Source organism: Pristis pectinata, chromosome 17, assembly GCF_009764475.1.
Source record: "Pristis pectinata isolate sPriPec2 chromosome 17, sPriPec2.1.pri, whole genome shotgun sequence".
NCBI classification, from domain to species: domain Eukaryota; kingdom Metazoa; phylum Chordata; class Chondrichthyes; order Rhinopristiformes; family Pristidae; genus Pristis; species Pristis pectinata.
In genome coordinates this window covers 30,614,205-30,632,398 of record NC_067421.1, presented here as the reverse complement: position 1 = coordinate 30,632,398, position 18,194 = coordinate 30,614,205, and the positions used below count along the sequence as shown (strand labels likewise).

The 18,194-nt window shown below is 38.7% G+C and overlaps 1 protein-coding gene across 4 annotated transcripts in view; it reads left to right on the top strand.

The window, feature by feature from the left end:
• Nucleotides 1-18,194, top strand: part of LOC127579566 (protein-tyrosine sulfotransferase 2-like) — a 76,585-nt gene that overhangs the window by 46,860 nt on the left and 11,531 nt on the right. For all 4 annotated transcript variants that reach the window (XR_007957702.1, XM_052032435.1, XM_052032436.1 and 1 more), the window contains 4 exons: nucleotides 4,879-5,824; nucleotides 11,605-11,803; nucleotides 13,214-13,264; nucleotides 14,271-14,320. Coding sequence is in view for 3 of the 4 variants with exons in the window: in XM_052032435.1 (XP_051888395.1) it covers nucleotides 4,965-5,824; nucleotides 11,605-11,803; nucleotides 13,214-13,264; nucleotides 14,271-14,303 (1,143 nt within the window). In the remaining variant the exon portion in view is untranslated. The remainder of the gene's footprint in view (nucleotides 1-4,878; nucleotides 5,825-11,604; nucleotides 11,804-13,213; nucleotides 13,265-14,270; nucleotides 14,321-18,194) is intronic.

Here is an 18,194-nt window from a genome sequence, read left to right as displayed (position 1 = left end):
AGTACCAGTTTTCCTCAGATTTTGCTTTGAATAAAAGCAAGGATTATGCCCACTCTGCTGGTTCATGTACTGTATATCCCTGTATTTGCATCAGTAAAAGAGGTCATCTGGTTGTTATATTTTGGTGTTTGTGGAGACTTGTGTATGTTCAGCACTCTCTCACACACACATGCACAATCAAGTGCATAATGCAGCAGTATAAAACATTGATTAGGTCTCATTTGGGGTATTGTGTGCAGTTTTGTTTGCCACACTATATAAAGTTTGAGGAGGCTTTGGAGAGGGTACAAAAGAGATTTGCCAGGATGTTGCCTGGATTGAAGTGTATTAGCTATAAAGAGAGGTTGGATAAACTTGGATTATTTTCTCTGGAGTGTCAGTGGCTGCTGGGTGACCTGATAGAAATATGTAAAACAATGGAAGGCATAGAAAGGGTAGACAGACTCTTTCTTCCACAGTGGAAATATCAAATACTAGAGGGCATAGGTTTAAAGTGAGAGGGGGAAAGTTTAAAGGAAATTTGTGAAGCAATTTCTTTTACACAGAGACTGGTAGGTGACTGAACAAGCTGCCAGGGGAGATAGTAGAAGCAGACAAAAAGCAATGTTGAAGAGGCATTTAGACAGACACCTGGATAGGTGGGGAATTGTGGGATATAGACCATGTGTAGGCAGGTGAGATTAATTTAATTTAGCATCATGGTTGTTGCAGACATGGTGGGTTGAAGGGCCTGTTCTGTGCTGTACTGTTCTATGTTTCTGTGTTTTGTTCCTGACACTTCAAGAATACCATTTAGTTCGCAAACATTATTTTCTTTTTAATCACCAGTAATACTAGTGTATGATCAATCAATAGAAGAGAAGCTTGAAGAATAAAACAATGATATCTTTGTCTCACCTCGCCCCACCACTGCCCTAAAAAAACATCTAAAAGGGTGTCAGTAGACCTGAGCATTGTAATTTGGGAGATAAAACTGGTGTATTTTGATAGTTATGTCCATTTGTAATGGAGACTTGCAGCATCCTGATTTACACAAAGGATAGTGGCAACTAACAGAAATACTAACTCTTTGAAAACCAGTTGCTCTATTAGATTTTAACCTCACCTTTTTACCTGCCTTAACAGATAAAATTTATATTATACATAATGGCACTGAAATGTACACCAGCTGTTATTCAAATAGTCTCAAAGATTCTGAAGATAATAATTGAAGAAAGCCATTGATGCCTTGTCCTTTAACAAGTGTCTGCAATGTAATATCACAGTATTCTGATAGTAACCTGAGAAAAATGGATGTGAACTGTTAAGTTTTATTTATTGATGTGGGCTACAATTGATTTCACCCCAATTCTTGCAGAGTGTTTGAAGGGTGATAAAGAATGATACTGCATTACCTTTCTTGTCTGAACTGGAGGCTGCCATCAAAAGGAACCTGGATATTCCTATTGTTGAGTATGGTCAGAGCTCCGCTTTATTGGTTACAAAAATTATTATATTTTGACAGCCAACCAGAAATTTTACACTATCACTAGGTTAAAAGATTTGATGATAGTGTAGAAACCAAAGAAGCATTCAGGATTAAATTAAACTCAAATGGTGAAAAATAACCTTCCTGAGAGGTTTCTAATCATTTAGTTTTAAATGTGTTCAGGAGTCACTTCAACTAATGATGAATCAAAAACATGTTGGTGCATCTGCTCCCTAATAGGGAAAACACTAAGGAGATTTAAGAACTTGAAAGTGATTCAACAGGAACTGATAAAACATGTATATAAATGGTAATCAAATGTTTATTTTCAGGTATTGGAGCATATTGACTAAAGTAATTTAAGGACTTGAAAATGATTCACCAGGAACTGATGAAATACATATATAAATGATAGTCTAATGTTTATTTTCAAGTATTGGAGCATATTGACTAACTGAAGCCTTTTGCTTGATTATGTTTATCAATACAGTCCTTAAGAACAGTCAGCATACAGATATGACGTAAACAATATGCCTGTAATGTATTTGCATTGATTTTTAAATTGTGTGAATGAATTATATGTTCTTTGTGAGTCTACATCCGTGCATCTGATAGAACTTCCTGTGTACCCTTTAAAAAATAAACCGATTTCATTCTTCTTGTGCCCTTTGAAGTGATCAAAACTAATGGCATGATGATTGATTGCACGTCAGTCATCTTTTCTGAAATTAACTGAGTTCAGAGGAACAGATGAAAACCCATCGATAATTATTCTTCTATGTACTTATATGTAAAATTGTGGAATTACAGCACTAATGGACGGTGTTGGGAAATTAAATCCAATCATCTGTTTAGCCTTGTTATTCGGCATGTTGTTGGGAGAGGTACTGATTGAAGATCAGATACATTTTTCCAAGGGATAGTGCCTTATCTCTGCCACTAATTTCCTCACTTATCTCTTGGCTTTTGCAGTATGAGAAAGATGAAATGGGTATAGCATTTTTAATATACTTTTGATAACTTTTCAGTAACATTGCAATACAGACAATCATAGTAATGTTCCCCTGGCCTTCACGGTATTTGAGAAGCTCTTGGGAATTGTTCCGGTGCTTAGTCACAAATTACAAAATAATTCTATCTTCCAAATAGCCATTGTGTGACTTGAACTTAAACTCGAAGTTGGCAGGCTTGGAAAAGGTCATGCAGCTACCCATAAATGAACTCTATTTCATTGTAGAAAATACTTCTTTAAACTTTGTTGTAATAAAATTATAAGACAATAGAGAACACAGTGGGCATATTCAGCAACATTCAATAACTAGATCAACAGGAATTTCTTATTAGTGGACATTTTGTTCATTGATTTGCTAGTAGTAGTTTATGTATTCATTGATACCAGGAATGGGCTCACGTATTTGGCAAAGACCTTACTTTAGGTAAGGTGTGAACCTAATCCCAACTATGAGTAACATAATTAACCTTGCAAGATAAAGGTCTTTTTAATAAGGTCATAGGATACCTAAAAACTGAGGTAGAATATGGACAATTCTAAAATACCACATCAGAATAGCTGATTGTCATGCCTCACTTTAAGTAGAATGGTTTTCCGCACCTTCAATCAGACACATTTTCTGACCTGAACAAACTTAAGCCGACAGGTTTGCATTGATTCGCTGTGGAAAGCTCTACTATTTTCTTAAATTCTGATCCATACTGTGCTTTTATGGATGATTTTAGGGTTAGGAGTGACTTTTACATCAATCATCGATTTAGATGCAACCTCCTGAGTATTTGTTGGTTTGTCCATTTATAGGAAGGGGGTAACAAGACGGGCTACTTCTAGCTTGGGTTTCTACCTCAAGTCACTTGTCATCTTACTGAGGCACCTGACTACTTTTTTCTAGACAAAAATGTTTATATATTCATTTGGTACAGAATTTTCATTGATTTGAGAAATTCTCAGTGTCTCAGGGTTACTTTCCATGGAACTCCATCTGTAGTTATTGTAAGCTGCATTTCTCAGGGAGGAGGGAAAGAAACAAATTGTGTCTTGTCTCAGAGGAATTATGAGTAACACAGGCAAAACTCCCTTTAACTTGATTTTTAAACAGGGCAAGCATCAATACTGCCTACTTTATCATTTGGTAGACAGAACCAACTCAGGAACAGGAAAATCAATATGCATTTATTTCTGCATGAAATCAATTGTAATATCCAACTATCATTGTCATAGAGTCAGTACAGCACGGAAACTGACCCTTCGGCCCAACTGGTCCATGCCAACCAAGTTGCCCCATCCAAGCTAGTCCCATTTGCCAGCATTTGGCCCATAACCTTATAAATTTTCCAATCCATGTACCTGTCCAACTGTCTTTTAAAAGTTGTTATTGTACCTGCCTCAACCACTTCCTCTGGGAGCTGATTCCACATAGGTACCAGCCTTTGTGTGGAAAAAAAAGTATTCAACAGAATCACATTGCATTTGTAATATTTAAAGGTCCAACTCACATCATATAAGAAAAGTAAATAGAAAAATGTTTAAAGCTCTTGGGCAATATTTTGATTGATGGCAATGCAGAGTGTGCAACCCTCTGATACAAAACAAAAGAGAGGGACAATTGTGATTATCAAGATAAAGATTATTAATGCTGGGGGAAAGATTACCAATCCTATTTTGGAGGCATTTTGTAGAATACCGTGTGTTTTATCATGGTTAAGAGGTTTTGTTCATCTGAACTTCAAAAGGTCCTCTAGCTGCTGCCCCGCCCCCTAAACATCTCCACTCTTGAGGGTACCAGTCAATTTTAATTTTCCCAGGGAGTCATTTTGTGATTCTTTTAGTATGATTGGCATTTTTTATAGGCTATTCTTTTCACATGATAACCATGTAGATCAGGAAAATAATATTTTTAATAATACTTGAAACACATGAGAATGTAAATAAAGACAAAGGAAGCTGATGCTTCAAGACCTGATTTTAGTTATCCAACCCATGAATGATATCAAGAACACAATGATAAATTGTATTCCTTTTTCCTTCTTGTACACCCCATATTTGACAGTCATGGGTGCTTACAGTAGCACAGTTTCCCTAGTGTAAATTTGCAGGTAATATGTTTTTAAACACGTATGGTTTCTCACATGTTGCTGTTTTATAAGTTGAGTTAATCAGAGCTCCACTAAAATTACACAAACAATTGTCATGAGGTATTTTAACTGAAGTGCTTTTAGCAACAACAATCATTTCTGGTCTTTAGTGTCCCTTGATTCAACATGTACTGCAAAAGTGTATCTTGAGAAAATGATGCAGCCTCAATAATTATAAAAGAAGAAAGATGTCTGTCAGCATTGCTGAAGATGTAAGGAGTTGTGTTAATGCTAAGTGATCTCTACTTTTTTTTCCCTTTTAGAGTTGCAATGAAAGCCTTGCTGAAATGACAAAAAGAATACATGGAAGCTGAAAACGGTGCCTAGCTGAACAGTTAAATTATCAAATATGCGTATCAGCATGAGAAGGATTGTTCTGCTCATCTGCTGTGCTATTGCTACAATAATGGTCTTTCATATGGGCCAGCACATGTGGGAATGCCAGCAAATACTAAATGAGAATGGAGGATGGTTTCATGGCAGACGAACACATAGCATGATGAAACCTGAAAAGGATGAATTTGTCATGTATAATTCAAACCACATTGAATACCGCTACAGTAAAAACATGCCCCTAATCTTCATAGGTGGAGTGCCACGAAGTGGAACAACATTAATGCGAGCCATGATGGATGCACATCCAGACATCCGCTGTGGTGAAGAAACACGGATCATCCCACGTGTGCTGGCCATGCGTCAGGTGTGGTCTAAATCAGAACGTGAAAAGATGCGCTTGAATGAAGCAGGAGTGACGGACCAGGTCCTGGACTCGGCATTGCAAGCATTTATATTAGAAGTAATTGCAAAACATGGTGAACCTGCAAAATACTTATGCAATAAAGATCCCTTCACCTTAAAGTCTTTAAATTATCTGTCCAGACTGTTCTCGAAATCTAAATTTATACTGATGATCCGAGATGGACGAGCATCTGTGCACTCAATGATTACAAGGAAAGTGACGATTGCTGGATTTGACCTCAGTAGCTACAGAGATTGTATAATCAAATGGAACAAGGCTATTGAAATTATGTATGGCCAGTGTGTGGAGGTGGGGCCCTCCCGGTGTCTCTCAGTTTATTATGAACAGTTGGTATTGCATCCTAAAAAGACTATGGAGAAGATCATGACATTTTTGGATATTCCATGGAGTGATGCTGTTCTGCATCATGAAGAATTAATAGGAAAAGCAGGAGGTGTCTCACTTTCAAAGTGTGTTTGTATTTTGTTTTATTTTCCCTTGTCCCCTTTCTTTGAAGACATTGTGTGGATATGCTATCCTTCATGTGCATGACCAGTACTAGGAAGCTTTTTGAGTGGTGAACGTCATAGCTGCGCCTGTAGCCATGCAATGTCCACTGACATCAGCTGCCAGCAGATCACTATATTTCACAGCAAGAACTTTGCCAAACTTCTCTCAGCACAGTGATTCCATAGCTAATTGTAGCATCTCAACTGCTGCCCTGCCACTCTAATTTAGTGAAGCTAACCTGGGACAGAATTGGATTTGTAAGCTTTTATTTGAATGGCAGTATTTATTCTCAATGTATATTTTAATTAGAGCAAAGGAACATGGTGCTGCGAAATTTAAATTGGTACAATTAAATTCAGTGGCACCATATTGGTGTCCCTCAGGTTTCACAGGAAACTAATCAATAAATAAATAGGTAAATAGGTTTAATTTGATAGGTTGGTTTATTATTGTCACTTGTACCAAGCTCCAGTGAAAAATTTGTTTTGCATGCTATCTATACAGGTCATTTCATTACAATGGTGGATTGAGCTAGTACAAGGGAAAACAATAACTGAATGCAGAATAAAGTGTTACAGTTACAGAGAAAGTGCAGGTAGACAATAAGGTGCAAGGCCATAAGGAGGTAGATTGTGAGGTCAAGAGTCCATTTTATCGTACTAGAGCACTGTTCAATAGTCTTTTAACAGCAGGATAGAAGCTGTCCTTGAACCTGGTGGGACGTGCTTTCAGGCTTTTGTATCTTCTGCCTGATGGGGGAAAGAGAGAATGTCCAGGATGGGTGGGTCTTTGATTATGTTGGCTGCTTTACCAAGGCAGTGAGAAATGTAGACAGTCTATGGAGGGGAGGCTGGTTTCTGTGATATGCTGAGCTATGTCTACAACTCTGCGGTTTCTTGCGGTCACGGGCAGAGCAGTTGCTATTCCAAGCCATGATGCATCTGGGTAGGATGCTTTCTATGGTGCATCTATAAAAATTGGTGAAGGCCAAAAGGGGACATGCCAAATTTCTTTAGCTTTCTGAGGAAGTAGAGGGGCTGGTGTGCTTTCTTAGCCTTGGTGTCTACATGGCTGGACCAGGACAGGACATTGGTGATATTCACTCCCAGGAACTTGAAACTATCAACCCTCTCAACCTCAGCACAGTAGATATAAACAGGAGTGTGTGCACCACCCCCCTTCCTGAAGTCAATGACCAGCTCTTTTGTTTTGCTAATGTTGAGGGAAAGGTTGTTGTCATGACACCATGTCGCTAAGCTCTCTCTCTCTTTCCTATACTCCAACTCATCGTTATTTGAGATTTAGCCCACTACAGTGGTATCATATGCAAATGTAGATGCAATTAGAGCAAAATCTGTCCACACAGTCGTGAGTGTATAGGGAGTAGTGTAGGGGCTGAGGGCAAAGATTTGTGGGGCACCAGTGTTGAGCATAATCCTGGCAGAGGTGTTGCTGCCTATCCTTACTGATTGCGGCCTGTTGGTCAGGAAGTCAAGGATCCAGTTGCAAAGGGAGGTGTTGAGTCCCAGGTCGGAGAGTTTGGAGATGAGTTTGCTTGGGATTACAGTATTGGAAGGAGGAGCTGTAGTCAATAAACGATACTTAAATTTCTAGTGCTTAGGTGGAGGCAACTGAAGGGTGGATCACCAATGTTAAATACATTAAAATTAGGAACTGAAGGCTGAATAGTTGAACAGCTAATAGAGCAGCTGCCTCACAGTACCAGATGTCTGGGTTCAATCCTGACCCATGGGTGTGGTCTATGTGACATTTGCACATTCTGTCTGTGACTGGGTGGGTTTCCTCCCACATCCCATGTGGGGGTTGATAGAACTGGCCACTGTAAATTTTCCCCAGTGTGTAGGTGAGTGGTAGAGTGGGAAGAACAAAAAGGATTAATTTCGGATTAGTATAAGTGGGTAGTTGATGGTCAGTGTGAATTTAATGGGCCGAAGGACCAGTTTCTATATTGTATTTATGATTCTATGACAAGGGGCTGGGATTGAAAGACTGTTGAGATTAGAGAGTTATATGACAGGTTGTTTAAGCACGAGAGAATGGAGAGACCATGGAGGATTTGAAAACCAGGATGAGAATTTTGAGTTGATGATGTTACAACAATGGGTACTAATGTTGATCAGCAAGCAGTTGGGTGTTGGGTAAATAGTTTTTGGTGAAAGTTAGGACAGATGACAAAAGTTATATCAAAGAAGTAGGTTTCAAGGAGCATGTTAAAGGAAAACATAAGAAATAGAAACAGCAGTAGTTGGCCATTTGGACCCAACCCTGTTCCACCATTCAGTCAGGTAATAATGAATCTTTTACCTGAGCACCACTTTCCTGCATTAATCTCGTATCCATTGATTCCCTTAAGGACGAAAAATATGCTGATTTCTTTATTGAATATACTCAGTGACTAAGCCTCCATGGTGGTCTTGGGTGAACAAATGTCTTGTTATCTCAGTCCAGAATGGCAAAATCCTTATTTTGAGATTGAGAGTCCTGTTTCTAGACACTTCTTCCAGAGGAAATGTCATCCCTGCACCTACCCAGACAAGCCTCATAAGAATTTTGTATATTTCAATGGGGTAAGCTCTTATTCTAAATTCTAGTACAGGTCCAGTCTGCTCAATCTCCCCTCATACAACAAACCTGCACTTCCGGGAATTAATCTGGTGAACCTTTTGCATTCTCTCCACAAGTATATCAATGTTCCAGAGGAAATAGACCAGGTACATGTCCAAAATAGATGGCACAAAGTAGATGTTTAACTTGATCTCTGGCTTTCAAAATGATTTTATAAAACGCTGATTTTTTTTTTCTTTTCTGTTGACATGGTTGGAAATTAAACTTAGTCTCTTAACTGACCCACAGTTCCAATATTAAGTTAGGATTGCAATTCAAAAATCAACAGTTATTTGCCTCTCAAAAGAGAAAATAAGTAACCTTGATCCAAACAAAGTGTTTAACTAATATTACTTCCACTGGTGTTTGGTTGCTGGTGTCTGGTTGCTGGTGCCAGGGCTATTCACCTAGGGTCAACAGTCCATTGTTTTTTTTAGAAGAAGCTTCCTCTTAAAAGTTGCTTTGTATCCCAGCAGTATTTTTAAACCTTTTCAATGAAATAATTATTTGTCATTAGCCAATATTTACAAGGTGATTAAGATGATTAGAAGTCACTTTTTGCATTGAGAAAATCTTTTGCACTCATGCAATTAATCCTGATGTTTAATTTTGATCTTGCTAAAAATGAAGAATGGGCTTGAATTCCTGAATGAACCTTTGCTTTGCAAATCATTATATGAACTAACAGCAGGGGCACATCCAGAAATACCCAAGTTCAACCTTAGCTTTGCTGACTGACGTGCAGTCCAAATTATTAAAGAAATCATTTCAAGATATTTATTTTGAATAAGTTTAAAGATTGTTTATTTCCTGTTTTTTTTAAATTGTATATCTTTCATTCGATAGTTTATAGAACATGGAACAAGAACAGGCCCTTTGGCAACAAATTTCACGACATATGTCAGTGATAATAAACCTGATTCTGGTTCATGATGTCTGTCGATCATAGTGCCAAATTAAACTAATCCTGCCCTTGATCCATATCCCTCCATTTCATGCATGTTCGTGTCCCTTATAAATGCCTCACTATCTGCTTCCAACACGCCCCCGGCAGCACATTCCAGGCACCTACCACTCTCTGTTAATTAATAAAAAAAAACTTGCCTTGCACATTGCGTTGAAATTTTCCCCCTCTCACCTTAAACCTATGCCCTCTAGTATTTGACATATCCATCCCAGGGAAAAAGTCTCTGACTATCTACCTTAACTATGCCTCTCATAATTTTCTAAACTTCTACTAGGTCTCCCCTCAGACTCCAATGTTCCAGAGAAAACAATTCAAGTTTGTCCAACCTCTCCTCAAAGTTAATGGTCTCTAATCGAGGACACCTGGTGAACCTCTTCTACAACCTCTCTGAAGCCTTTACATCCTTGCTGTAATGTGGTGACCAGAACTGCATGCAATACAGCAAACCAACCAAAGCTTTGTATGGCTGCAACATGACTGCCTGACTTTTATACTCAATGCCCCGACCGATGAAGGCAAGCATGCCGAATGGCTTCTTTACCACCCTATCTACTTCTGTTTCAGGCAACTATGGACTTGCACTCCAAGATCCCTCTGTACATCAATGCTCCAAAGGGTCTTGCTATTTACTGTATGCATTTCCCTTACATTTGACCTCCTAAAGTGCAACACCTCACACTTGCCTGGATTAAACTCCATCTGCCATTTCCCCATCCATATCTCCAATTGATCTATATTTTACTGTATGCTATGGCAACCACCTTCACTATCCACAACTCCACCAATTTTTGTGTTGTCTGCAAACTTCCTGATCAGCCCATCTACAATTTTGTCCAAATCATTGAAATATATCACAAACAACAGAGGTCCCAGCACTCATCCCTTGAGAATTCCATTGGTCACAGACTACTACCCTCTGTCTTCTATGGCCAAGCCAATTTTGAATCCAATGTAACAAGTCACTGTGAATCCCATATATCTTAATCTTTTGAATCAGCTTACCATGAAGGGCATCAAATACCTTACTAAAGTCCATGTAGACAACATTCACTGTCCTACACTCATCAATCATCTTCATCACCTTCTCAAAAAACTCAATCAAGTTTGTAAAGTGTAACCTGCCCTGCACAGAACCATGCCTAATAGGACCATGCTTTTTCCAAATGTGAGTAAATCCTGTCCCTAAGAATCGTCTCTACTAGCTTCCCTACCACTGATGCACTGGCCTATAATTTGCTGGATTATCCCTATTGTCTTTCCTAAACAAAGGAACAACGTTGGCTACTCTCCAGTCCTCTGGGACCTTGCCTATGACTAGAGAGAATACAAAAATATCTGTGAAAGCCCCAGCAACCTCCAACCACCACCCCCCCCCCCAACCTCTCGCAATAACCTGGAATAGATCCCATCCCAATAGTCCCTGGGGATTTGTCCACCTTAACGTTCTTCGAGAGACCCAATACCACCTCCTTGAGATCAACATGCCTTAGAATATTAGCATTCCCCACACTGATCTCACTATCCTCCATTTCCTTCTTGGTGAATACTGATACAAAGTATTCATTTGGTACCTTATCCACTTCCTCTGGCTCCAGGCATAAATTCCCTCTTTTGTCCTTGAATGGTCCTTCCTACTCCCTAGCTGCCCACTTGTTTTTAATGTATGTATAAAATGCCTTGGGATTTTGCATGATTCTACTCACCACGGACATTCCATGGTCCCTTTTGGTCCTTTGAGTTTTTTCCTGCTTTCTTTATATTCTTAAAGGGCCCTGACTGACTTCAGCTTCCTAAAACTTGCATGCGTTTCCTTTTTCTTTTTGACTAAATATTCCAATATATGTTCACAGCATTGTTTTGACCAGTCAGATGTGGAAAAGTAATTCTGCTGAGGTTAGGTAGGATACAGAGCATCAAATTGGAATAATGATGAGCAGCTAGGGATTCTGGAAAACATCTGCCAACATCAACATCCATTTACCTAAAGAGCCTTGGTAAAACTTAACTCAAGTCTGGAGTATTCCTTTTAAAGCTCCCATCTATATCCATAATCTTCCAAATTTAGAGTGCTAACTAGTAGCAAGTAGTAATATTTGGCAGAGCAATCATAAACTTGGTATATTATAAACTCTTTTTTTCCTCTTGCAGAATAGAGAGATCCACCGACCAAGTTATCAAGCCAGTTAATCTTGAGGCTTTGGCCAAGTGGGTGGGACACATTCCTGATGGTGTGGTTGAGGATATGGCAAGGATAGCACCAATGTTGGCCAAACTAGGCTATGATCCCAATGCCAATCCACCAAATTATGGAAATCCTGATGCACTAGTAATTAATAACACCAAAAGGGTATGTTCAAAAAAATCTTACTCAAAATACTTACTTGTACTTTTCACATTTTAATTTTTTATTGTGTTGCAGGTAAGGTGATCTATTGTCGTTTCTTGATCTATTGTCGTTATTGGTTACTGTGTGAGAATGGCTTATGGCTCTCAATTTGGTCCTTGCTTTCGGGGTGGGCACTTCTTCCTAACTTGCTACCTCTTGAATTGTGGTCCAGAGGGTATCATATCACTGCCCAAATAGCTATTCTTCATATGAATTTTAAACTGGGTCAGTATCAGAGCCAAGCTCCATCCCTTTCTCTTATGACATCCATACTTCCAGCAAGGTTTAATATATATGGTTTAAATATGTTTGCCTATTTCCCCTTTCTCCCCCGGAAGCAATGAGATTAATTTGTGTCCCACCCTCCAATCTGCAATTTAACTTTGTATGCCCAAAAGTGATGCAGTACCGTTTTCTAATCTTAAGAATTTGATATGCAGTGAATCATGATATGTAGTGATACTGGTGAGTGCCATTTCACATTGTGAAATAATACACTGGATCATCACCAGCTACTACAAGAATATTTTCTTTTCCATGGTGCATTCAAAGTTTGTGGGGTTTTTTTTTTGAGGTTGTTAGATAATGGGGGAATGTTATGTCATGAATGCACTGTGTGCTGGAAGCTATAATTTGAATGTTTGTGGTTATTACAAATTTCTGTCCCCAAAGAAAGAAGTTTATAATGTTGTTCAATGGCCAAGTTGGCAGCAGCAATCTAGGGCTCCTCCAGTGTGCATCAGAGGGGATTGGTACGGATATGATTTTGTGGTGCCAATTTGTAGCTTAAGAATGATATAATTTTTTTAGTGTAGGTATGAAGAATGTCACTGCAAGAATAGAGAAGAATACTGGACTGATTAAGGGGTATCTTTTCAATACAAATTGGAATCCTTGTGAAAGGGAAAAAATATGTTTTTAATAAGTTGGATGGGCAAATAACTTCAAGTACAGAAAGGGACATATTTGGGTTTTTTTCATCAAATTAAGCCAGAATCTCAGAAGAGCAACAAACACAGCATGAAATACAAACCTATTTTAGGTCCTTTATATTTTAAATTTGAATGTACAAATTCTTGATACTACTATTGATATAGTGGATGATACATTCCCCAGCTCAAAATGTGTTCACAAATGCCATCCACTGAAATATTGTTTTTGAGCCTGTTTTACACCTGTGTGAAATGAAGCCGAAGTGGAACATGCCACATTGAACATCTGTGGTTTTATATTCCTTTTGTGCCCAGCTCTGAATATTACTGACAAGTTTTAAATTCATGTAAGAATTAAGGAATAGTGAGTGCTACTGGACTTTGATCACTCTAGAACTTAACTCTAATACTAACATGATTTTGTTCATGTTATCCACAGATTTTGCAGGGTGACTTTAAAACACCTGCCAATTTGAAAGGACCTTCTCTGGTAGGTCAACTGTGTTTTACAATCTTATTCATGTAATTATTGGTAAATTAGGTGGAATCAATTCTCAAGTTTTTGTCCAGGTTCAAAATAGGCATCAGTTACAGAAGGCAGTAACTATTTTCACTCACTTATAAAGTTTCTATAATCTAATAATCTGCAGTATCTGTTTTATAGCTTGTTGAAAATATATGTGCATGCCTCTCGGTTTTTGTTGTATAATTACTATGGGCAAAATTAATCTTGAGTAAGAGTGGCAAAGGATTCAATGTTTCCTTTTACCAGAAAAATATTAACTTGTTGGTTAGTCATTGGATTTCATAAAGATCATTGCAATGCCCCAACACCATCCTCACCCTCCTAAGAATGTATTCAAGCCAGGATTGCATCTGTTAGCTGGATCCTCTTTCAAAGATCTTTGTTCCTCTACCTTCCATCTCATCTTCTTAACAAAAAAAATTCTTAGCTTGTTTATGCTAACAGTGTTTCATAATAGACCACATGGTCACCATGTGGTTGACTCCAAACTGCTTTCTCAGTCCAAATAAAGATGAACAAAAAGTGCTGGCCTTGCCAGTAATGATCACATCCAGTACGAGAACATTAAAAACCTCTTATTTAACTGAGATTAAATCATAATTAATTCTCTTTAAATGCCCAACAGCCCTAAGAATTCAATAAATTCCCAAACTCCCTCCATCACTGGCTTTTGATCCTTTTTGTTACTTGTAGGAACAATGCATCCTGCCCCACAACTGAGAATAACTAGGCTGTGCTTACTCTTGGCAAAACATTGGAAAATCGGTGTTTAAATCTGCACTACATTAGAAATGTCATTTATCTTTGTATAATACTTGCATTGAGAACAAATGCAGGTTATTGAATTGTTCCAAAAATGCATGATATCTATGTGTACAGCATAAGGAAAATAATACAAGTTAGAGTTCATGTATTCATTTTATAACTTATAAAAGGCTGTGTGTCACTTAAATCTATGATTCTTTAACAGGTAAAAAATGCTTCAATGACTGGATCTCAGTAACAATGCAGTAAAGACAGGTGTGTACACTTGACTCTTATTAGTATTTAGAATGTAGCGTAATGGTTACTCCACCTGTGACCTTTGGTAGACATGTTCTCCATGTATTACTGAACCTCAAGATACACATGCACAGCTATTAAATGTGAAGTAATCTGTAACTCTTGCCATTCTGTACCTTTTCATTATCCAGTAAAGGTTGATGTCAGGACACAGCTTCAATACACTAAGTGTAAGGTCTTTAGTTAAATAAAATTAATAGAATCATTTGGGTAGGGATTTGATTTGAGCTCTCAATTGGGCACGAAATAGTGGCTTGATTACAGTATGTCAGATTTTTTGGTTGCCCATGAGGCACAAACTGATATTCCTGCCTAATTTAAATAGCTTTGTTGCTTCCCACCCTTTTCATCAGCAGCTCGCTTACAAGGATAGCATCAGCATTACTCATAACTAATACCATTTTGAGCATCTCTTAAAAGTTAGCTTCACTCCAGCTACAAGTATGGCTTTCAGAAGAATACTGATAATGACATCTGCTTAATGTTCCTTCCTTATCAGTTTTCTGCATTGGAAGTACAGGTAAACAAGGTACACAGGAGAAGGAATACCAAGATGGCTAAAAGAATAGACTGCCCAGCAGCCCAACCTTACTGTGTAAAAAGAGCAGAGCAGTTGAATTGCCAAAACATCACCCCTGCTTATCAAAAAACAAAAATCAAAAGATTACAGATACTGGAAATCTAAAATCGAAATAGAAAGTGCTGGAAACCCTCAGTGATTGGGCAGCATTTGACCAGTTCTGATATAAACGGAGAAAACAAGTAACATGAAGTTGTTGAATTTGATGTTGAACCTGCAAGGCTGCCATGTGCCAGATGGAAGATGAGGTGCAGTTCCTCAAGATTGCATTGGGCCTTGTTAACAACAGCGCAGGAAGATGCATGTCAAAGTAGAATGGAGTATTGAAGTGACAGATAAAAGGAAGTTCAGATATGCCCCTGTGAACTGAATGCAGGCACTGCACAAAGTTGGTACCTAATCTGCATTTGGTTTTTCCAATGTGGAGAAGAAGACGTTGTGAAGGCTGAATGCAGTACACTAAATTGGAATAAGTGCAAGTGAATCACTGCTTTACCTGAATGGACTGTTTGGGTCCCTGAAGAGAAGAGGTGAAAGGACAGGTGTTGCAACCCAAATGTCGTTCCCTCTCCTCATTCGGCATTCTGGAAGGACTGTTCCTTCATTACTCCCTATTCCACCCTCTATCTTCACCAAAAGCTTGTATCATATGCTTTTCCATTACTACCAACCACTTGCCTTCTCGTGCTCCTCGGTCCCCACCCACTTTCTCATGGCCCTTTCCTTGCAACTGTAATATCAAATTCAACATCTTCAGATGGCCTGCTTTCTCTGGATCAGAACTGGACAGTTCTGCTGTAAGCCATCCATCTACAATATTGCCTTTTTTTTTGCTCTCTACTACTCCACACACCTGATCTGCTGGACATTTCTTGCAGTTCTACATTTTGCATCTTTTACATTGCTTTGTGTTTCTTCTCTCTAACTGCCCTCATTAACCTCTCAACCAGACGACTTCTTCAACAGCTTATACCAATGGCAACCCTGGCCTCATCTGATCAAACATATTTATTTTGTCCTATCCACCCCTTCCCCACCCTCTTTGCAACTTATTTTGTTTCCTCTCTTGCCTAGTTCTGATGAAACGTCTTTTGACCTGCAACATTAACTCCTTCCACAGATGCTACCTGAACTGATTGTTTCCAGTATTTTCTGTTGATTAAAATGACACAACTAGTATTCTTATGTTTAACCTCCCAACTGCAAAAAAAACTCTCATTGATCTCCTATTTGCTCTTTGCTACCAATAGCCCTAGCAATAGCAGTCCTTCCTTCCCTAATTACCAGTACTTTTTTTTGATCACTTCATCTCCTGTTCTTGTGCAGAATTCTGTACAGACAGAGTGTTTAGTTCTTTGAGCACTGCAGGGTTCCTCATAGTTCCAGAGCCCCTGATGGCATCTCTGATGGTGGTACATGAATTAAACAGAACAGAATGAAAAGAAGAATGGAAATTAGGCTTTTGAGAGTTTCCAATGGATAATGTTTGCAATGTTCCTGTTCTAGAGAATGAAAATATTGAGGCTCAGTTTCCCACAAGTGACAGTACCATTTTTGGAAAGGACATACCCACCTTTCAATCAACCTCACAACCAATGCAGTTTACACCAAACTCCTGGAAGCCAAATTCATTATCAATTGATCCCTTAATAAGTTACACAGACTCACATTTGAGCCCAACTCGCTAACCAAAAATTTAAATCTGGGAATGTGGCTCTTTTTCTGCCTCATTTCCCAAGCCTTTATATCCATTATGAATATATTACCCAAATGAGGACTTAAAAAGAATTTATGCAGGAATAAAACAATGTGTTGTGTAATGTAGTCCTGTGAATGGAACTGAGAACCCTGTTTCCTCCAGAGAGTGATGGACAATAGCAATGGATTGTTGCTTCACCATCAGCTCCAATTTATGGACACATATGATTCAAAAACCAAAGTGTCAAATATAGGATGGAAGTGTTGTTGATGGTGTTAATTTCATAATGTTAGTCATTCAACAAAAGCAACTCATGCAATATTGTTTGGGTGCAATAATAAGGATCATATGAACAGTTCCAGGAAAAAGAAAGGGTGGTTAAAAAGATTGCTTTTCATTAATTTTCTGCCTGGCAACTTTCATCCCTGTTCAACCTCCTCTTCTTTCTCTTTGGAGAGGCTCAGTGTGGCAACTTCCCTTTTGTATTCCAAAGGTATGGATCATGTAGCACGCGATTATTAACACTCATTGTGACTGTAGTGAAAGACTCCTCTCAAATTGTCCACACAATAAAACTATTATTTCAGGATGCCATAGTTAGTCAACCAGACCCTTTTTTGAGTGGCTCTCATTAGTTCATTGTTCTGTATCTGTGCTTAGATTCCTGACAAGAGGCGAAAGCTCTTGATCCCTGGTAGTCACCTTACTGCTGTGGTCTATTTGAAACACAGAGCCTATTGAAGTCTTGCATAGTTCTGTTGCCAAATTGGGCACAGGTCTGCATTCCTTACTGCTTGAGGTCACAAGCAAATTCCTATTGAAAACTCTTGATGGGGAGCATGCCGATCTATGTGAATGTGGTCCCCGATATTCAGCCCATGTAGCAGATAATCCAAGTGTTTCTTCTTGCCTCTTTGTAAGGAAGCTAATGGGGTGATTGACATGTTCATAGCAAACAATCTTTTATTGCTTATGTAATTAGAAACAGGTTGGAAGAAGCCAGAGCATTTACAATCATTTTCAGCCTGAATAGTTAAGAGGATAATGATCTCTAAGTCCTGTTAAGGTCCTCATTGTCATAGAAACTTGTCTGCAGCCAGTACATTTATTCCACATATTCCTGAACTGGCCATGCCTCTAGCCGTTCAGAACAAATGCAACATTGATGGAAAGTTGCCAGTTAGAACATAGAACATTACAGCACAGTACAGGCCCTTCGGCCCATGATGTTGTGCTGACATTTTATCCTGCTCTAATATCTACCTAAACCCTTCCCTCCCACATAGCCCTCCATTTCTCTATCATTCATTTGATTTTCTAAGAGTCTCTTAAATGTCCCTAATGTATCTGCCCCCACCACCTCTGCTGGCAGTGCATTCCATGCACCCACCACTCTCTGTGTTAAAAAAAAAACTTGCCTCTGACATCCCCCTTGTATCTTCCTCCAATCACCTTAAAATTATGGCCCCCCGTGTTAGCCATTTTCGCCCTGGAAAAAAGTCTCTGACTGTCCACTCAATCTATGCCTCTTGTCATCTTGTACACCTCTATCA